Source organism: Anopheles maculipalpis, chromosome 3RL (genome assembly GCF_943734695.1).
Source record: "Anopheles maculipalpis chromosome 3RL, idAnoMacuDA_375_x, whole genome shotgun sequence".
Classification (NCBI taxonomy): domain Eukaryota; kingdom Metazoa; phylum Arthropoda; class Insecta; order Diptera; family Culicidae; genus Anopheles; species Anopheles maculipalpis.
The window spans coordinates 6,686,042-6,708,554 of NC_064872.1; the positions used below are offsets into that span (position 1 = coordinate 6,686,042).

At 42.7% G+C, this 22,513-nt stretch overlaps 4 protein-coding genes across 6 annotated transcripts in view; 1 reads left to right on the plus strand and 3 right to left on the minus strand.

Annotated features, from left to right (window-relative positions):
* The window catches only part of LOC126564343 (potassium voltage-gated channel protein Shaw), a 42,379-nt gene extending 29,660 nt beyond the window's left edge, over positions 1-12,719 (minus strand). For all 3 annotated transcript variants that reach the window (XM_050221361.1, XM_050221362.1, XM_050221363.1), the window contains exons 1-4: positions 12,517-12,719; positions 7,374-7,491; positions 739-933; positions 399-617 (exon numbers count right to left, since the gene is read on the minus strand). In XM_050221361.1, coding sequence (XP_050077318.1) covers positions 399-617; positions 739-933; positions 7,374-7,491; positions 12,517-12,719 — 735 coding nt within the window. The remainder of the gene's footprint in view (positions 1-398; positions 618-738; positions 934-7,373; positions 7,492-12,516) is intronic.
* The window catches only part of LOC126563935 (probable phospholipid-transporting ATPase IIA), a 415,461-nt gene that overhangs the window by 278,683 nt on the left and 114,265 nt on the right, over positions 1-22,513 (minus strand). The window lies entirely within an intron of this gene.
* LOC126563874 (nidogen) overlaps positions 1-22,513 on the minus strand; it is a 251,705-nt gene that overhangs the window by 169,370 nt on the left and 59,822 nt on the right. The gene's annotated exons all lie outside the window — the stretch shown is intronic.
* LOC126560360 (uncharacterized) lies at positions 17,835-18,721 on the plus strand. Its single transcript, XM_050216321.1, has 3 exons — positions 17,835-17,851; positions 17,935-18,075; positions 18,145-18,721. The coding sequence occupies exons 1-3, from the start codon at positions 17,835-17,837 to the stop codon at positions 18,719-18,721; spliced, it is 735 nt and encodes a 244-aa protein (XP_050072278.1).

The window sequence follows — 22,513 nt, forward strand, 5'->3', positions numbered from 1 at the left end:
CCCTGGACTGGATCAATCCGGCTGGAATCTCTGTTTATTGCCTTCATTCATTGTCCCTTGAACGGTGGATTTGTGGGGCTTGGTGGTGTGGGTAAAGTTATTTTCATTTTTCTTCATCTCCAAGCATACCTCAGTTCAATTTCGCTGGAATGTTATTCTTTGAGAAGTGTGGACTTCACCGGACATTGCGGGCGTGGGACAAATGGATTATATATGTCAACTTTGCGGTGGAGCGTATGTTGCGTACGTTAATCGTGCCGCAAAAACTTTGCAGCATCATTTATTGTGCAAATATTGACGGTTCGGGGAAAATTTGGGGCCAACAAAACAAAAAAAAAAAAAAACCTTTGCACCAGCATCCGACAAACCTCAATTCCAGCAACAGAATGTGTACTCACCAAAATTTCGAACGTAAACCACGCATTGCAGACACATTCGATGTAGAAGAACGCGACGTGGGCGTTCGTTTGCGTTTTGTCCAACACCCAGGCCGTACTGCCGTTGGCCGTCTTGACCGTGATGTTCCGTATTACCGGTACCCGCATGTCAGGGTGCGTTTTCAGACAGAAGGACAGGATGGAGACGCAGATGAAGAACACCGATATCACACCGATTATCTACAGCGATCAGGGATATAGAAGAAGAAGGGAAAAAAACCCACCGTGAGTCGTAGGCCGCGTCCTTTCTAGGTGTTAATCACAGTCCGGAAACCGTCCCGCACCGAACAGCGTAACATACCTTGGCAGCGTTGGAGCTGTACGGTTCGTCGAACAGCGACCAAATTTGCGGTTTCGTGTGCTGCCACCAGGAAACCGTACCCTTTAGATAATCGTCCTCGTAACCGAATTTCCTAGCTAGTTCCTCCTCCGTCGGTTTCTCCGTGTCGAGATCGAGCCGCTCCAGCACGGCAAGCGTTTCCTGCGTATCACGATGCTGCAGTGGCAGTGGAAAGGAGAGAGAAAAAAAAACAGACACATAATGTAGAGAACGAGATGTGGATAGTGTTCGTAGGAAGTAGAATGGAATTAATTATGCATCGATATTGGGTGAACAGACTCGGTTCGGTTTTTGCTAGGGAAGTGCGTTCCAGCACACTAGAGCGTACGCTGGTCAATCGATAAACGGTGTTGTTTTTCTATTCACCGCACTGTTCACATCTATAAGATAGGATGTTGTGGCTTAAATATCTCGACAGAAGCAAAGGGAAGTAGGATCTGTTGCGCAACTAAATTTTCCGTAGAATGGTCTATTCGATTAGCCGATTCCCGTGTGGAATAACTTTTGGGGAGTTGTTTTTCGGATCTTCCACACGGAAAGATGTTATCAAAGTTGGTTGACATTTGATTAGGTAGTGTTTTCGGAGGGAATTTCTGAACATATTAACTTGAGAAAAATAATTGAGAGTCGACGCCTGAATGTATGCAATTTACAAACACTATCAGACTAAAACGAACGGTTGAATAATATTTTGCATACCTTCGGGTGCTAATTAAATTATTCGTTTAAATTCATATCATGATATTTTAGAAAAAAAAAGTATCGTAATAACAAAATCACGATATCCGCAAGTTCCATACGACCAAAACAATAAACTGGTCCCGCATAGATGAACACGTAAACTTTGGCTGGTTTTGAGGTTAGTCTATTGGGCCCCCCCATTTCAAAGGGTTCATAAATTCTATCCCCAACACCGTAGGTGAAGTCCCTCGGGAAAGCCTCACGGGCAACAGAATATTACACGGCTCAATAAATCATTACCATAAAATGAATGCCGGAAAGCCACACCGAAGCAACGGTTCGTGTGGGCTCGTGGTGGGCACGCCAGCCCAGAACGCACAGTGCGGTCCATGAAACGATTATGTGAAATGTGGTGACGTTGTCCACGAGCTTCGAACGGGAAGCGAGCAAGAGCACACGGAGAAGGATTTAGAATAGGGTAAAAAATGGTTTATAATAACGGAAAGGGTAGACAGCTTGTTGGGCTTTCCAGGGTATGAAAGCGACGACCACAGCGATTCGGAGGCCTAGACAGCCGCACCGAGTCGTGCCCATGTGCGGAGGGCGCTATTTGCGTAAATAATAAACGAGAAATGATGACGACATTGCCGGCTCATCCGAGACCGTACGTGTGCCACGTGCCGTGGAGACCCTCTGGAGAGGAAAACACCATTATCTTTGGCAAACATTTTCGGTTCCGAGTGCAGTGGGCTGGCGCCACATCACCATCACCGTACTGTGTCGTTTCGTGTGACGGAACGTGCCCATGAACGAGAGACCATTCGGTCACAACGAATCATTTGCTGGCAGTGATGCGGCAGTTGAGCATGCCGGCCTGGCATCAAAACTGAGACCAATGCTAGCGGCTCGCACTGGTCAGGATTGTTCGGGATAGGATTATACATTTTTAAAAGCCAAGAGTCCTGAGTGTTTGGTCGCTGGCGGTTACTTTTGTAGTGGTTTCCACGTACTAGGTCTATGGCGAGCCGGGAAGCTATTTCTACTGGCGCCTGCCCGAGGGATCCGTCGCAGACAGTAAACAGTTTCACTAATGGAAGAGAATCAGTCGTATCGACGAGACGACAAGTTCGCACTCGAGGCGCTCGAGGTGAAACAGTAACGTGGACGGTACGCCTGTATGATCGAATCCATTCCAGCCATTTGCTCTGGAAACGACTTGAAGGCTGACTTGTGAAGCGTCATATTCTTCATTCCGGTAAAACGATAGTCACCAGTTGTAGTGTTGGATGCTGTCGTTGTACATTTCAAGGCAAGATCTCATCCCTCCTAACCTCACTAATTCGTATTACTCTCCGTACAACATGCCCGAGGTAGTAGATATAAGTACAAGAAGCTAGCAAGCTACAGACACGTGTGCTGTTAAACGTAAATATTTTCCCTTAAAATTTAAACCATCCCCTATGCTCGAATTTCGCAGTCGGCTCGAGTGGAACCGCGAATGACACCAAACTTGGCACGGTTGGTGAGTGATGAGTTTCGGTGTGAGTGTGTGGTTTCATCGGTATGCCACAACGCGTTTTCCGATCGGCGATGATGGATTACCTATCCGGCAGTGTGACAGATTGGCGGATGCTGATCGTCAGAGCAGTCAGCAGAAAGGAAGGGCAGGATGTTTGTGCAATAGAGGGTATGTTTGTCTGTGTGATGTTTAGTTCGAGAAATTGAGGGTTTAGAGAGATCGTAAGGTTAGTGGTATGTGGCGATACGTATACGTCTGAACGCCTACAAATTGATTACCAATGAATTAGGCAAACTTTGGTGAGAGAGTGAGAAAATGTTAGGAAAATGTTTACTTGGCAAAATGTAGGCCTTTTAGTGTTGTTTTAAGTTTTTTTTTTTGATAAAGCACGTTTTAAGTGATTTTTTAGAAGTTTTGGGTGCATTTGGACCTGCTAGTCTTGTTATTAATGCCCTAGAAATGGGTCCACGAATAAATTGCAATATCAATGATCAATTTCCGTCCCAATATACAGTTCTGCATTATGTTTCACTATATTACAACACCCATAATCAAAAACCTAATGCAAAATAGTTTGCCCAATAAACAGCTGGAGACTTTGCAAATCTTTGCTCCACGAACATTTTCTCATAACAAACTTAAAATCCACATGCATGCACAACAAAAAAAAAAAAACCATAAATATAAACATTTTGCAAACGTTACGTTTGGAAACCCGACTGTGAATGAATCGACGCCCCAAGGTATGGAAAACTTTCTAGAAAATTGAAAATACTTTCCCGCCAGACATTCCCGGAGCGTCTATTCTTTTGCACCGAGTTGCCCGGTGAGCTGAAGCTGCCACAGCACGATAATCGGAAGCACCTTTAAGACGTTGCGGCGACGTTTGCGCTAGTTTTCATCCCGCTTTCACTTATTGCGCCGGAGGGCACATTGGTAGCATTAACATTCACGCAAGCATAAATTCTTGAGCGAAAAAGTTTTGATTCGTTTGTTTGAATTCTCTTTAAAAATGGCACGGGGATAGAGGATAGAGGTAGCAAGTTGTTCTATAGTCGACGTTGGCAATAGACAAAGGATTACGATGCTGCGCTGGGTGGTTTGAAACCGTGGAAATGGATCTGCGATCCATGCGAAAGAAGCCAAATCATATTTGAGCAGCAAACTTTTGCACGCTCGATGATTGTTCGCTGTCTCTGGTTGCTGGTGAGTTGTATTGTGCACTATACACTTTAATCATTTACTTATCGACCCCGAGGGAACCGGATGTTAAGTAGGGTAGTTAAGAAAGGGTGCAGGTATTTGGTAGATTTATTTCCAAGAAGATACAGTCACGTACGGTACACGTGTTGATACACTTTGCATATTAAAATTTTGCTCAATGGAAAGAGGGTCCCTTGTGAGGATAATCTTGTCATTAGTACCAGACATCTTCTCATCTGGGTAAAGGTGGTTGTAATGGTAAATAGCAAAGTTTTAGTAAAATTAATTAACAATCCAAACAAGGCGCTCTTCAAAAGTTAATTTTAAAAATTCAACACTTGTTTCAAACATAAATTTCACACTATTCTTGAAAAAATAATGTGTTATTTCTGTTACAAAAAAAAACCAACAAAGGATACGAAAATTACATTTCCTAGGTTACATTACAAAAGATTCCAGTGATTGAATATGATAAACTATAATATTGAAAAACATATTGCGTACCAGAAAGTGTTATGCTCTTGACGAAAAATTTGCTAAAAAAAAACTTTGACTTGTATCGCCTTACTCAATGCAAAATTCTCAAAAACCTCTAATATAATTTTTTAGCTCATTTCACGATTTTCACGATTGAAGTGATTTCATTTCAATCGTGAAAAAAATTCTTACGCACTCTTTCAATATTTTTGTACATCTTCTTCAGCAAAAAAAAAAAAGAGGCGTGAATTTTGCTTAAACAGCTTCGCTCTATTGCTATATTGATTGCGGGTATGATAAATTGTTTCACGCCGGATAAAATCACGCCTTTATCCTCTTATTTGCATTGAGAGCGATACCGAACCATGTATGAGCAATGAATACGCGTCTTGAACCAGCGTCACGATAAAGACAACCGCCTGAACGGGTGAACTGAAGCGTAGTGTGACAGCGGGGCAGCTATCATGGAAAAGTTCTTCCCGAACCGTGTTGCCGGATTGCTTGCTTTCGCCCCGTGCAAATATAAATCTAAAGCCAAATCGCTTGGCTTGGGTTGAGTTGAGGAGGGAAACACCAGCAAAACACTAACACTTTCGCATCCATTTCGATGTAATCGACATGGTTTCGCTTTGCGAAACGCCATCCTATTCGTGGCCATGTTATCCAATCGTCATCCAAATATTGCGAACATGGTGAGTGAGGTGTCGAACTGCCGCCTCACACACCACACGATATGCCCGTTCGAGGCGGCAAAGTTAATGTTAACAAATCACGTTCGCGTAACAAGTTCGCTCGCTCATCAATCTTTCGTCGGTTTTAGATGGGTAGGTAGTGTGACTACGCCTCACACGTCAAAGGTTGGGTGGCCCTTTTTCTGCCATAAATGAGCCTCCCTTTTTCGATGGGTTGGGTTGAGAAAAATCGAAACATTCCCTGTGTGGCAGATGTGAATAAATCAAATTAGAGGTTATTTTTTATTCGTCGATCGGTGCGTTTATGCACGACTGCTAGCCAAAAAAAAACAGGGGCAAACAGTAGCGTCGAAGTGACTGACGATGAAAAGGCATCTTTTGTGGTGCGTTCGCCCTATAACACCTCGCACCTATCGTAGCCTATCGTGGAAGATCTGTTCGGCTGTAGAGCATTATCGTAAAATTGGTGAATCACTTTAAGTTGGCGCTTTGAATCTCGTTCTGCGACTGCAGCTGAATAAATAAAAGAGTTTTGGGTTTCGTAGAAGGTTCAAGTGTTTGGTGTTGAAGTTGGAGACGTGTTTCGGTTAAAGGTTTTCAACGAATTCCATGTAAGGTATCAGTCTCGATCGATCGAATGCATTGAATGGGTGAAACCGATTCGAATGAAGAAGTTACCATGAAGTGGCTGGCGTTGGTGCTGGGGATCTACGTGATGATTTTGCTGGTGACAGTGCACGGTTATGAACTGTTTCGTCGTCGATATACTCTAAATCACACTTTGCTGTACGAGTGGCCAATATTTTTAGGCAATAATAGATCGTAAATTGTGCTCCAAGTGCGTCACTAACAGCATTATCGCTTAGTAACACAAAACTGTAAGACTGAGAAGAAGCGTTGGCTGAGTAAATTGTGCATTAAAATTATTTCCAGTGAAAGCATATCAGTGAAAAATCATAGCATAAATGTGAAATAAATATAGCATTCTTGCAATAAAACGAATTTCGCTTTATCTTTCATGTTTGATCGAAATTTAATGCGTACAGTGCGTGGCTGATAGATAAATGGCCGTTTATGCGATTTTCCCTCGATGTGTCCACTGCGTGTACACAGTTGGATCAAGATTTATGTTTTTCAATCACGATTAAAATTACATCCATGCACGTTCAAATTCGCTATCGCCCGCCCGGCTCCCAGTGTAATTTGTCCATTGCAATTGAGTTTTGTGTGCCCGTCGGATATGGCGCAACGATAATTTCACGATCGTTAAGTAAAAAGCGATTTGTTGCCTCAGAGACACTGTGTACAAACAGGCAAAACCGGACCCAAATTCGACACAGATATATCGAATAATCTTGAAGCCGGTGTCCTTGAGACCGAACGATGCCACACAATGTTTGCTGAGTTCGGGACTGAGGTTTTTGAGCCGAACCAATGTCAAACAGCGTATCATTCCGAGGCATGTATGTAGAGGGTCCTCCAGCTTGTTGAAGGGAGAGATAATTTCTGGACGACTCTGGAGGGGTGGTGGTTCCGGTGAGTTTTGGTCCATCCGAAATCGGCAGAAATGATTTGCGGGTTTGATGATGAACGATGCCGAACGGCCACAAAGTAGCTTCGGGCCGAGTTGACGAAACCCTGAGTGGTGCCAATATCATCAAGCGAATGCGAGCCGGCAATGTTTGTCCTGCTGTGCTGGCCCTTGTGCTATCAATCAGGACCTGGAATTAGGATCCATTCATCATGCTGCATGCTGACCATGAAATGGTGCTTTTGGATGTGTCTTTTTGTGTGTCGGCTCTCGAACGTTCGGGAGCGTGCAGGCAAAATGGTGGTGTTGGCCAGCACTTTACAAATCAATCAAATCTAACGATCCCAACAAGACGGGCTGGGCTGTCGTTAGATGTCATCTCGGGCACATCAATAGTGTTGTGATGGTTGTTGCCGTGTGTTTTTTTGCTTTGATTCCGTTCTATGTCTAGAAAAAGAATGTTCCGAAGTTTCCGATTAGGCACTTGACTTACCTGCGTATAGGTCATCCAGCAGCACGGTTCAACCTGGTTGGAATCCAGGCCCCAAAATTCTAGCTCTTCCTCGAAAAGTGGACCGCAGACATCGGTTGGATAGTGCAGTTTACCGGTGCTTTTGAAGAGATGGAAGAATCAAATAGGAGAAGATAAGGATATTGGTTAGTTAAACGAAGTTAAAAGTCACGTCTGCAAATGCCCCCATAACACATAGCTAGCCCTGAGCAATGGGCTTATTTTGTGTGGAAGATTGCCTACTTTTAGGCGGCTCTTGTACACTGCTATAGTTCTGAAACGTGTTATTTTGCTCTGTGGGGATTTTTTCTGCTATGAAGAATTCATATTCACAATCCTCATTTTAAGCACAAAATTTTCCCTTATTGCCTCATTTCGTTCCACCAAGAACTTCCGTTCTAAAGAATATTTAAACACAACCGTGTCCACGGTCTGCATGCATGTTTTTCCAACATATTTGCTGTTTCCCTTCTGGCCACACTTAATTTGCTACTTGCCGGTTTATTTCACCGATGAAATTTTTATCTACCCGACCCACCAAAAACCGTTCCCTGCACTCTACACGCACGCACACGCATCCTCGGTGCAGAAAACCGCGATGAAAAATTCAGAGTGAAAATTCATTACGTGGAAGTAACCGCAAACCCTCGGCGGAGTTCGCGAACAGTGACTTTTGATAATTTATGGTACCAACATACATGGACTGCGGTGGTTTTTTTTTTTTTTGGCTCGGTTGGTTGGCCAGTCAGCTTTTCCGCATCCACTCCGTATCCGCGGCAGCGAATGGCTGGGGAGTGGTTTGTTTTTATTAATTTCATGAATACGATATTTTGCTCAAGTTAGGAGTTAGCTGGCAGGGACACCGCCACGTTGCATTTGATGTATACAGCACTCCAAACACAGGTTTCAATTATAATTATTGTGAATGCATGGATATTTTTCATGCCATAATAAACCAAAAATGCTAATCGACTCTCGGAGAAAATACAATTACAAATTTAGGAAACTTCAGCTGCACTTCAGGTTAACTCCGCTCGACCAGAGCCGAGAGAGGAATGATGGGTTGGATCAGACTGAAAATTCAAATCTCCGGCTAAAACTTCACCCTCGCCGTATCAAAATTATCACCATTGAGCACACCGAGCGTACCAAACGATGTACAGTACTAAATTTTCTTACACCTGTCCCGGTGGCTAGGTATTTCCTTTCCGTCGGGTTGTTGGGCAAGTCGTACCCAATGTATTTATGAACTCGTAAATTACAAGCTTCAAATTTATTTGCGGGCACCGGAGCTGAGGGTACCGGAAAATTATGAGCGTCTGGGTGTTGGGTGTGCTTATCTGGGCGTTTAAAATTTTCCAAGTGCTCAGCAAAACAGTAATAGTAGCCAGCAAGTCGCTCTGGATGTAACTGTTCTGTATGATTAAAAGGAAAAAGTTGGTAGTTGTTTTGAAAGAGAAGTTTACGAATTATTTGTGTGTGTGTGTGTGTGTGTGTGTGTGTGTGTGTGTGTGTGTGTGTGAATTTAAAACTCCGGTTACTCATTACTTGCCTGCTTGCGTTTAATCTGATAAATTATTCACATCATCAATTTATTTCATCCCAAGGTTTTTCAGGTTCTTTCTGGAGGCAATAAGGTGATACGGTTTTCATGCTTTTGTTTGGATGAAACAAAACGGCACCGAGGGTTTTGGTGTGATGAAAAATGGCTTTGTAGCTTAGCAACCGATAAACCATTCTTGTTGGAATCAGTTGTGCTTCGGCTCAGCTCGGGCATCAACGAACCGAAAGGACAGGACACACTGTGGAACAAAATAGTGCTAAGCTTTTTCTTGCCTCCTTCGTTGAGGGATAGTAGTTTCGTGAAAGGGTTTTCATAATTTTGAAGAATACATTAAAAATGAAACGGGATGATGCCTCCGGAGAGCGACAGGACGTTGTTTAATATGCATGGGCAGCGCAGGCAGCTGGAATCACCATCGAGACGAGCAAGTTGTGGAACTGGTAGTACCATTTCCTAACACCAGGTGAAGCTCAGGGAAATCGTTTTTCAACTAGCAACACTTCCTTCCGTGAGCAAACATCGATCTCCATCCATCCGAGGCCTAGCCCAACCTATTTCGTCCTTGAAACAGAACAGGTTGCTGGGTGTAGCTTGCTAAATTATTCACTTGCTAGAGCATGCTTCTACTAGTTTCTATGCTTCAACCCAGCACGGTGCGATAAGCAGGCTCATTAGAGCAGCCATAGCTTGGCTTGGCAGACGCCCGGATTTAACCGTTGATGGGGAAAATTTCTGTCCATTTTTATACCTTTCAAGGGCCGCGGAGGTGTGAGAGCGTATTTTTGCAAGCGGAAGTTTCGAGCGACGGGAGAAAGCTCCAACGCTCATCAGAAACAAACAACTGGCCAGAAAGTTCTCGCCTCAAACCTGCATCCGCCAGCGTGGCGGTACTATGCACGCGAGCTTGAGTTGTCATCTCGTACCTACCTCGTGCGTTGTGTGCGGACACTATCGTTGTCCGGAAAGTATGCAAATTCTTCACGGTGCCGTGCTGCATACCAGCACGGTCCAGTGATTTGGAAGCGTAAAATGCGGAAGTGTTCCAGTTAATTTTCACACCCATTGTGAGGTGGCAACAAACAGCAGTGTACGGTCACACAGATACGGGCATGACGATGCTGTTGGTAAAGGCAGGGGATTCGAATATTAAGCCGTGAGCTAATCGGCTTGGAATCTGCGAGGTGTGAAATGTTTGGAGGTACGTAATGAATGTAAAGATAGCAGTTTTAGAGAATGCACGCGTGTTGCGCGAGAGAATCAGTGTGGAGTCGCTAGCAAAGTTTTACATCGATAATGAGTTCGATAATGGTGGGTGAAAGCTTAGCAAAATTATTTACCAGTTGCTTTCGGTATGTATTGTAAATTTTAAGGGTTTCTGAGAGCAATATGGTTATTAATGAAATAATAAAAAAGGTTTCTGAGCTGGTTTTGATCATGTAAAGTTTCTATTACATTAGTTTTATATAAATCATGGTGTAGTATACTTTTTAGCATTTTCCATCTTAAAGGGATCGAGCGTTGTTTCGATCGTTTGCTGCATAGGAAGTGGTAAAGATTGGACATTTAAGATAAACTGTTGTTTAGTTTATTTTTTTAAGCATTCTCGTCGCATCGATCAAAAAGCATCGTTTAAGGTCCAGGGTTATGGTCAACTGCATGCAAGCCTGGCTGGTCAACAACCGAACACGAGGATCGTAAAAGAGTGTCCACGATAAAATAAAATGTCTATATAGCTAAATTCTTTATCAGGCCACCCTTAAACACAACCATAGTGCAAAACTCTATCGTATAATTCATATCAAAAATATACGACAAAACTACCACGTGTTGAAGAAAATGCAACCGGCACATTTAATCACTAGAAAGAAACGTCTGCTGCTTGTGACGTTTTACTAGAAAACAAACGGACCGTCGCATCATAAACAATTTCGATCGCAGTAGGTCTACGTTCCGTCGATGGCAGAAGAATCCGAAACTGGACGAAGCACCCATTGACCGTTCGTGGTAGCGAAAAAATACAATCAATTCGGACAAATAAAGTTGTCCCTTGCTCGAATGCCAACAATCTGCAAGAACAACAAAATGCCCTCCATTAGCAAGTAAGTAATTGGGCGTACTAGTGACTGCTGGTGTGTCTGGGCCGAATGTTTCACTCTGTTCAATAAAATTTCCAATTTCACAGATCACCTCGTCTCGTTAATAGGGTCAAAAGCGAAGTCACTATTACTGGACGGCGTTCTGATACGCCGACATCAACCACCCCGAGCAACTCAAAGATCCCCGTTTCAAGAACTTCCCTGACGCCACAAACCGCGTCCGAAAGGTAAGGGAAACGTATGAGGAGCCTGAGAAGTAAAGGAATGATTTGTGTATGATTATGTATATTCAACAGGAAAAAGTTCTTAAATCGACGGAAGTCTACAATCGGCGATGCTGTATCACACCTTACACGATCAAGTCCATCGTCCAAAGATAGAAACATTATCTACGACGGAACATCCGAAAAAGCGAACGCATCTTGTGACCCGGAGTTGCAGGGAACGAAGTCATTGTATCCAAAATGTATCTTTGTAAATGTTTGCAGGGAGCACGCGAAGAATCCATTCCGATGGAGAGAATTCTTGAAGCGATTGTGGATATTTGTGGGAAAGTTTGCACAGTTGGTGGAGGTGTGTGCTGTAATGCTGATTGCATTTAATGGTGCTTTGGATGTGGTGTATTGGATGTTTGGTAGACGCGAAGAGATTCACACAGAAAACGAAAGCGCTTTTCACGAAGAGGAGAAAGAAAATACGAAGGAAAATCAGAGTCTATACGTCATGATGTTGAACATAAATGAGTCCAGTTTAATGGAGATGACAAAAGCCTTAAACGTTACGTTATTTCTCGAAAAATAAACGTTATCTCTCGGAATGAAAATTTTTAACGCCAGTGTTGAGAAGTTTTCAAATAATATAACACATGTTATGCTCGTCAAAAAAAATGAGTACGAGTCTTCAGAAACGTATTGGTGATAATTGCAAGCAAGCAATGGAGTTTTATTTCAAATCGCTTACTTAATTATATGTTTTTCTTGGAATTTACTTTAATTAATGCCATTTCGTCCTAAAATTTGCCTCCATTTAAGATTCAGTGGCCTTCCATATTGTATCACCATAGGCTATTATAGACACCTTCAAATTTCCTTTGAATATTTTCTTGGATATTATAATGTTCGATTAAAAAGAAATTCAACCTGCACCTGCCGTAAATGGTAATTATTCACAATGTAATTGAATTATTTTCCTCGCTTATTGAAATCTACAAGCTGCCGTTTACTTCCTGGCCCAGCATAGCAAAAGTACAGCAAAACTGAAAAGTATAGCAAAACTCTCAAATTATAAAATTTCCGCTAATATCTCTTCTATCGCCAAAAAATTAGTATCTTGAGCAAATTTATTAAACCACACGCTAGCAACTTCTTACGGTGGCATCGGGGCAATAAATATACTCCCAAGCGAACAACCCAGCCTAGCGTGGTGGTGAATATTTTATCGACCATGCATGCACGTACGTACTTACCGATAGTAATTGAGCACCTGTGCGAACACGCCCGGATGCCGATCGAAGAAGTACTCGTTCAGGATCGGATCGTAATTGGCCAGTGCCTCGGTTAGGCGCGAGAGGCGCGTGGCAGGAATCTTCTTGAGCGTCGCCTTGTACGTTTCGTGCCGTATACCGCCCACATTCAGCACTACCCGATTCTCCGAGTCCATAATGTTCATGTTGGGGCCGTGTGTGTGTGTTTCGAGTCGTGGCGTAGAACGGTAAATGAATTAAGTACGGTTTATCGGTTGGGACACCCTACTATATTAGGGTGTTGTTGTCTACCTTTGCACCACAAGATCGAATTATCATAGCTTCGTCTGGGTTTATGAGCAAACGAGGCAGAGCATTCATGTTCGATTTTTTGGGCTCTATGACCTTCAAACGTAACGCTCCTCAACCCAACGTTTCATAAATTGCACAAATTAAGCAGCTTAAAGGGACACAGATACAGCTTTCGCTTGTTCACCATTTCCATCGACTTTATGGACGAAATGATTCACTTCACGGTCGTTCGTAAGGGTTTGGGTTTTGCTTAATTTATCACCAAGTAAAAGGGTCACCGTTCGGTTCGCGTGAGGATTCCTTGTGTGACACTTAGTTTTGTGCTTCCTTTCTGTAGTAATCTTCTTGAATGGATGAGACGAGTTCTTTCTACAAACTACACATCGTATGGTTGTGAAAATATTCTTGTGGCCTTGCGCTATCTTCAGTGGGCCTCGGGATCGATACAGAAAACAAAGGAAAAAGCAAAACTTACAGACACTCACTGGCACCCCCTTGCAAGCTGTCTTTGCGTACTGTCAGGCAGTTTGCATGATCTACACTTCTGCACGTCACCTAGTAACTAGTTATAGTAGTGATGATGGTGATGATGGTGGTAGCACTAGTCTACGTTCCGTCGTCACCTACTGCTACGGTTTGATGCGTTTGCGTTTTCTCATTTCCCCTAGGGTAGGCCGGGAAAAGGTCCCGGCTTTCGGTCGCACACACGGTATCGATTGAAAGGGGAACAACTTTTGATCGATTTGTCACTCGGCCTCGGCCGGTCGGGAAGAATCACCAAATGACACTGAGAAATAGCACTGGACAGCACGGGAAATATCTTCGTAACACTGGAAATGGTCGTCTAAAGCTGGAGCCGTCCCAAAACGAGACGTGACGATACGAAACGGAAATGAATTGAAGGAGTCAATTTTTATAGTCACATACGGGTGCGTAAGAGGTATGCAGACTTGTTTCTTTTTTTTTTTGCTGGGCAAGCTTGCAGCTGAGTTATGTTGATGACCACTAGGCAAAGGAGAGATCTCACGCCGAGTGGAAACTCGTTTTGATGATGGTTTTATATCTCCTGATCATTCACGAACGACGCGTAATAGCTCACTTGCACCTCACACGACCTTTGTCGAATTCGTCTTGTTGTGCGTAAAGTACCAGTAAAAGACACCCGCAGACCGGCTTCGAGCGAAGTTAGCCGGCCACATTTAGCAAATTGGACCAACTTTATTGCGAAACGAAGGCAACACATTTCTGAAGATGATGGTCGATTCCTCGGACATGGGCCTTCGACCAAGACGAGGATTTCTTCTGCACGATGAGTGATGCATTTTGATGAGAAAAGAGAACCGTTCTAGGATCTGTCTTCTGTGAATGAAAGGAAACAAAGAGTTAAGTGATATTAGTATTACTAGATTCACAAATTTTGGAAGATCAAAGTATTAAAAAAAAACAAACTTTACATAAATCATAACAACGCACAAGACACTCCTGGCTGCAGAGTTTGTTGGAGGATTAGGGACACCCACAAAACCACATGACCTGCAAGACGCACGCAATCCAGTGCCAGAGCAGCGTCTCCATCATCCGCGCAAATGTTTATCCGTAATAAAAGGGCCAAAAATCTTTGAAGATCACTAAAAAACCCAGCAGCGGCCTGGCTCTGGCTCACTATAAATCAAACATTGCCGTTGGGGCAATTTCTGCCTCGGTCCCACCCATTGGCGGGTGGGTCTGACGAGGCTTGTTTAGTGCGCTGGTTGCCCCTGGACACCCGGATACTGCTCATCAAAGAGCTCATCCCAAGCGTCCCAAGAAAACTCGTAAACTCTCCCCGGGGACCGCGAGCAAACGCAATGTTGTTGTTGTTATTGCTACTCGAGTCCTCGTGCTCAAACAGTGTATGTGTGTATCGGATGGGCAATTGTTTATTTAGCCGCGAAACAAGCGCGCAACAAGGTACAACATTTGGAGGAGTTAGAGACAGGAGAACCAGTGGACTAAATACTGTCTAAACTCGTTTCGAGTGTTCGAGTTGAAATACAGGCACACCCGATGATGATGATGATGATGATGATGACGAAAGCGGTACTAGTGGCTTCATTACGTTCGCGTTACGTTTGAAGTGGGTACACTTCGGCCATAAACTTTTGCTAAACTGGATTTCGAAATTTTGTTTCTCTCAAACCACGTCACCTCTTCGACTGGCCACTGTAAACGTGAGGTTCATTCATAATTTCAACGTCTACTTAGGTAGCTGTTAGAGAGGGGTGTAAAAAGAGGTGGTAGCTCTCATCAAAGTAAGCATATAAAATCCGGAAACAAACCTTCAAGGGAGGAGAACCATCCTAGCGAGAAAAACAATTCCCCCAGTGCCCGGAAAAAGCACATCCAATTTAAGTTCCGAGCGTCATCTTTGGGTTATTTATTTTGTGAGTGTTTTGTTGAGCGATGATTTTCGTAACGTCAAACATTCCTCTTAACTGTGACTTTATAAAGGCCTACTGGAACTCGGTGACGGCGTGTCCAACGTTGAAGAAAAAACCGGAATCAATGTTTGATGAATTACAAGGAAAAATGGTAATTAATTTTCGTTCATGAAATATCCACCCTCCCTCCCCACAAAGAAACCGGAAAAGCTGGAAGATGCAAAATGGCGTATTAATGTATCGGAACTTCCAGCTGCATTGGAAGGGTCTATTTAATACCTGAAATTATGAGTCGTTCACAATTTTTAAACCTCATAAGAAGAAGGGGATGATATTTGATAGCTTCAGTTCATTGGAATAATAAAAAACATTTCTTTTCAGGACAGTTATCTTATCAAGCTGCGGCAAAGAAGCGGTACAAATTGGATTTTATAGGATTCATTTGTTCTAATCACCTTCTGGCAAGATTTTTTAAAGCTAGTGTCCTTCCTAGATACAAACGAGCCATTTCAAGTGCAGAATTCGATTCTAATAGCATCTGTTGGAGGCGCACGGGCGATCCTAAGAGATGCTACGAAGAACAGCTTGCGTCATGCTCGGCGTAATCTGACTCCAGACATCGTTTTTTGCAGCTATTTTTCCCGCTCCAACCAGGATGGCTTTTGAGGTCATCGAGAAGCCCCTCAGAAAAGTTTGTCATTTTCTTACGTACGAGAATTGTTAGACAAGAATTAGTTCCTACTTTTTTGTCCTTCCATTCTCCATACAGATGTGAGATTTTAGTAAAGTACAATATTTGTCCTTTTTTTTCTTAAACGAAAAGTTGGGAGACAAAATTGGCGCTTTCCACCATGTCCTCGAATCGGAAACTGATGACACGCTGAAACGTTAGTATTTTCAAGTGCTTCGTGTGCTTGTGCCTGAGCTTGTGGTGTGTTCCGATGGATAAATATTATGTCAAGTAGACGCTCGTCGTCTACTCGTTCGCTCTTCCTTCCTTCGCTTTCAAAAAAAGTTCCCATCCCAAACCAACCAAGGCCATTAGACGATATCAAAAATCCAATCAACATTACTAGTGTTTAGAAAATGATTGAACAGGTCCGGGAGGTAAAGCGAAGAAAAGCAAAAACCACCATTTTGTTCGGGAAGTTTGTCACGTCGTCAAAATTGGGGAACGAAACCACAACTGCTGAAATGACTGATGATGTGAACTATGCGCTTGATGGTGGGTCAACTTCACTGGGAATGGAATGGGAGGTGTTCAGACAGGGCATACAAACTTTTTCGGAGTAGTGATTTATAAAGCTGTCTTGCTAAGGTGGAAGCAAAAAAGGATTGATGAGGTATGAAATGATGAAAAATAGGATTCATTCGATACGGATCGAACCTGCGTTCGCTAGAGTGCAGTGTCATAGCGTTTTCATTATTTACGAGCACAGAGCGACTCCTCACTCCCGGCAACCGAAGCCAAAGAAGCTCATTAGTGTGTTTTGGTTTACGGTTATCCAAGCTGACTCCGGCGGTGGGGAGACCAGCAATTTTGCATTAATTTTCGATACTCTTGATAAAATGGACAAGACCCTTGGTGCATGCTACGAGCCGGAATAAGGTCATCGATTCGAAGCAGGTCGAACGGTCAGCATCGATAAGTTCGAATTGTCTATTTTAAGCGCTGGTTGTTGGTAGGACCAATTAGGGTCGAGCATCTGGTGCATTGGAACATAAATTTCTATGTTCTCAATCGGGTCGATTTGTGCAAGGTTTTCGAATGAAAGTCGTAGGGAAACAATGTCGGTAGAAAACATGTGCTCAGTAATATTTAAAATGTACAATCTAGTGTTTGATGTTGAAAGACATGAAAGACAACATCTTTTCAAACGTTGCATTAATATTCCTAGACACTCTTCAACAAATCAAATGAGGTATGTGATTTGTTTTGAAATTTGGCTCTTTGGACAGCTGGAGGTTAAGCTCTGTCCAATCAAACATGTGGGTTACCTATCCGTATTTCTCAAATTTGTTCCAATGCTTCTTACATCATCTAATTATTCCAACAAGCTTCATTTACAATGTCCTGAATGGGATGATTATGAGGATCCGTTTAAGGGGGACAATAACAGAAATATTGAAGCACTATCTACAATTGCTCACACCAATGTGCTTCCAAGTGTTGATCATGTTTAAAGCCTCTAGCAAATATTGGTTCCAAGAGTGGTCACGATATAATAAAATGTTATTGAGTTAAATTCTCTAGCAAAAAATCCTTAAGGTCAACCAAAATTGTATGGTTTGCTTGAAACTCAAATCCAAATCATACGACAAAACTACCACGTGTTGAAGAAAATGCAACCGGCACATTTAATCACAAGAAAGAAACGTCTGCTGCTTGTGACGTTTTACTAGAAAACAAACGGACCGTCGCATCATAAACAAATTCGATCGCAGTAGGTCTACGTTCCGTCGATGGCAGAAGAATCCGAAACTGGACGAAGCACCCATTGACGGTTCGTGGTAGCGAAAAAACACAATCAATTCGGACAAATAAAGTTGTCCCTTGCTCGAATGCCAACAATCTGCAAGAACAACAAAATGTCCTCCATTGGCAAGTAAGTAATTGGGCGTACTAGTGACTGCTGGTGAGTCTGGGCCGAATGTTTCACTCTGTTCAATAAAATTTCCAATTTCACAGATCACCTCGTCTCGTTAATAGGGTCAAAAGCGAAGTCACTATTACTGGACGGCGTTCTGATACGCTGACATCAACCACCCCGAGCAACTCAAAGATCCCCGTTTCAAGAACTTCCCTGACGCCACAAACCGCGTCCGAAAGGTAAGGGAAACGTATGAGGAGCCTGAGAAGTAAAGGAATGATTTGTGTATGATTATGTATATTCAACAGGAAAAAGTTCTTAAATCGACGGAAGTCTACAATCGGCGATGCTGTATCACACCTTACACGATCAAGTCCATCGTCCAAAGTTAGAAACATTATCTACGACGGGACATCCGAAAAAGCGAACGCATCTTGTGACCCGGAGTTGCAGGGAACGAAGTCATTGTATCCAAAATGTATCTTTGTAAATGTTTGCAGGGAGCACGCGAAGAATCCATTCCGATGGAGAGAATTCTTGAAGCGATTGTGGATATTTGTGGGAAAGTTTGCACAGTTGGTGGTGGTGTGTGCTGTAGCGGTGATGACATTCATTGGTGCTTTGCATGTGGTGTGTTGGATGTTAGGTGGAAAAAGCTCGAAAAGATACAACGAAGGGGTACACGCAGAAGATGAAATCATTAGCGATAAAGAGGAGGATGAAAATGCTGAGGAAGAGAAGAATCAAGCCCTCATGGTGCTGAACCCAAATGGGTTCAGCTTGTCTGAGACCACATACGGCTTTAGTCTGATTCATTTCATTATGATGATAATGGGTGGATTGTTCAACTGGATCGGTGGCATACTAATGCCTGGTGAGGCATGAAGGTCTAGTTCTATGTGTTAGTTATTGTGTTATGAAGTTTGGTAGGAAGTGAATGGTTTTATATAATTTAACAATATGTTCATCATTGATTAAGCATGAGTTTTGTTTATTTGCTGCATAATACAAAACTTGGGTAAATTTTTATGAGCTTGATTACACAGCGGACAGAATTAGAAAAAAAAATGGATAAAAATGGTTGTTGCCCCTTACTAATGGACAGAAAACACAGCAATATTCATAATTTTGTGCAGATATCAGTAGGAAACTTAGTATTTTTTAATGATATCTTTGGTCATCATATTGACATTTATTTCAGCGTCTTGTTATCATATCTTGTTTTGAATTGTTTGCATACAGGTTTACTTTATAACTTCCATTTAACTTTTAATTTAATAGGTTTATTTAAGTTTTTTTTCCATGTTGCTTATGAAATCCTTTGCAATTTGTGTAGTCAAATATTATTCAAAGAACGTTAGAAAACACAGTTGGATGAAGTTGACATAATCGTTTGAAATAGATTGAATTTATTTTTCATGTAATGCATTGGTCAACTGATCGACATGCTTTGAACGCAAAAGTCTATTTTAAAAAAGTTTTTGACTTGAGGTATCCAATTTCAAATGTTTAGAAATTTCAACTTTAATGTTTTATTTTCAACCAGCCAAAATCCCAGTGTGCAGTTTTACTTCAGCAATAAAAGAGGTCCTGCTGCTTTCAATAAATTACTTAACGACCTGCTACAGTAAATCTCGAACATAAATATAGGCTTTCTATCGATCCGCCATTTGTTTACTGTGACGTCCATCAACATAACAAGCCAACTACATGAAATGTGTGTGCTTACTGCTAAATCAATATGCTTTTGAGTGATTATTCGTGATTGGAGTAATAACTGGTTTTGGTTGCATGGTCATGTTTTTTTTTGTGCACCTAGCAGAAAGCAGAAGATTCACTTTAACTTTTGTAGGAATATGTTCTTCCATGGATGAAAAGCAAGGAAACTACAAAGGGATGGCCCGCTCAACCGTGCACGTGCTTCCGAGTCATAATTGTAATCCTCCGAGGCATCTCCAACTGTGACGCAGCTCCTATATCTGATGACACAACTCACGAAAAGTATAGTGCTGCACTCCCAGTAGAGATCATCCCGAGGGGCGGAAAACCTGTACCGTAATCAATAGATCGATCAGCATGCGGTAGGCAACAAGAAGAATGTCCACTGCCAGGACTACCATGCACTATGTACAGACAGCACACGACGTGCAATCGATATCCGGTGTCCGATCCGTTACGGTGGCCATTCTCTGTGGTAATGGCGGTGTCGAGAAGACGAACGACACAACGAAACATGAGCAATTCAGCGCCGGCGGGTAACTTCATGTTTCGTGGCATCCGCTACCCACTAATCCGATTGTCCGATTGTGTCTGTGTCGCGTTTTGCTCACAGCCCAATGGTGTGAGTGTCGGTGCTGTTAAAAAGTACTGCAAAGATTTAAGAGACAGTAGCAGCAACCTCAACATCGGACCATTGGTTGCACTGGTGAAATGTAAATTGAATCTGAATAATTGATAGCGTCTTATTGTCACTTTTGTGCGGTGTGGTATCCACCACTAGTGGCCGGAATCTGGTGGGCTTTTTCTTTCAATCCAATCGTCACAGCCACAGCATTCGGAAAAGCGCTGTAAAGCTGTTAGTGGGTGAGGGATTTTTCTTTCCATTTTGAATGCTTGTTACTGAGAGGAAAAATCGATAGAATTACTGTGCGATCGATTGCAGCTGCAGTTTGAGGGAATTTTCTCCTTTTAAGACAGCGTTTTGTTCGCTGCCAGGCGTGAGAATGGAGATTAAATAGAAAAATGTGTTAAAGGTGACCTCCTTAAGTCTTATGAACTGGTTTTAAGGAAAGAAAGACAAGGCTAATTTCTGAGGCGCAGGCTGGAAGAACTTCTTGCCGAGAGGAACGAACGGTCAAATAGCAAAAATTTATTCATTTAAGTACAAATGGAACATTGCGCCAGTGGTAGCTTAAAACTAGCGCTCGACCTACTTAGAGATTTTTAGGGCCAGAAGCGAAGGTGACGTGTCCTAAGGAAGAAATGTGTGAAGTTGGCTCGGGGTCTGGATGCTTTCTATCTCTGCCAACCTTTGTTTAGTGTTTTTTTTCCAATAGCTCTACCTTATTTTTCCGTCTGGAAGAGTGATCATCAAAAGGGATGCAGTCTTTAAGCAATTACTGTTTTGTAACAATCGAATTTGCTTTTGTCATTGTACTGTTCTACAGTCTTTATGCTTTATCTTCCTTGCCTTTGCCATTTCATGTCAAAGGAAGAGGTCTTTTAAGAGACGAATGGGACGATTCTTTTGGTATTATCGTATACTTATCAATAGTTTTTCCACATTCCACAAAGCCAGAATACAACAAAAAGCCACACAAGACAAAGTTCCAATAATTTTGAAGAGAATATAATCATAGAAAGAGAAAAAATGGGGATAAAGAAACAAGGACGCTAAGCACTTTTAGGTAGGATCGTTCTTTAAGTTGTTCGGAAAAAAATATTGACCAACTGTCAGGGTTTCCTTTGTTACATCGAGCCCGATCAATTCAGTCGTAAGTTTTCATTCAATTTCTCGAAACAAATGTTTGCCAACCAAGCCCCCCTACTCTCTCCGTCCCTGGTGCTTGAACCGCAAGCCTCTTCTCACCTACGGACGAAAGACAGCAATGTATCGCGAATGTTGATGTTACATCTGCTCCAGATACGTCGTCAAGATGGCACGCAAACACCCGGACCCCGGGTCGACGATGTATCGGACACACGTATCGAATCGATACACTCCGGCGTCAGAGTCCGTTGGTGGGCGTTGTGAGATTTCCGCTCGAAAGAACCGATTTGGTGCTATTTTTATGGTGCTGTTCTCTAGTTTGATGCCACACAATGGGGGTGAGGAAAACTGGGGACCATCGGGAGGGTGGGCGGGGGTTTGTTTTGTTTTCCACCAGACCGTTAAGACGGTTTGGGTAGGTGGGGGAGTGTTGAACCATGCGATTGGTGTTTCGATGGAGTGGATGATGGTGATGATGGGTAATGTGCTGATTAAATCGACGGGATAAATTAGCCGTCGTGTAAAGCGAGGCAAAACACTTATTGGTGGTTAGATAATCGCTTCAAGGGAAATGGTATGAATCTTACCAGGAAGTTGGAACATTCCAGTGGGTTGGTCTGAAATTGTTTTGATTTTTAAAGTTTCTAGAAGAATAGATTTTCGTGTTGTGCTTTACAATCAAAATAAAACTTGTTGCTTAAGTTCTGTTTTCCTGCTGCAATAATAAAAGATCCATTGTGTATCGACACAACGTCAGAAAATAGCAGCTTTTTTGCCCTATCGCTCTCCATAAAGCCAACACCACCGGAAGCCACAGTGTCCGGTGGCTCCGGAAACGAGCGATCCGCAAACAATGGCAAATTAGTTCACCGGACCACAACACATAATCGTAGCACAGGTTGGCTACTGCCTTTTGGCCGGGCCCGGTACATTAGCTGCCGGCCATCCGTGCAACCGAGACGCACGGTCCGGTCATCAGAGCGCCATTTTCATTTTGTTTGTTTGTTTGGATATTTTATACAATCTTGTTTTATGTTTTTTTGCTGTGTGTTGCTGCTGCCGTGCATAGGGATTTTTCCACCAGCTTCCGGTTTATTTGGGAAACTTCCGGCATGTTCCGGCGTGCATTGTATCTTCCCTTCTCACCCTATTCGATTGCTAGGTGCATTTTGAAACCGTAGTATCTG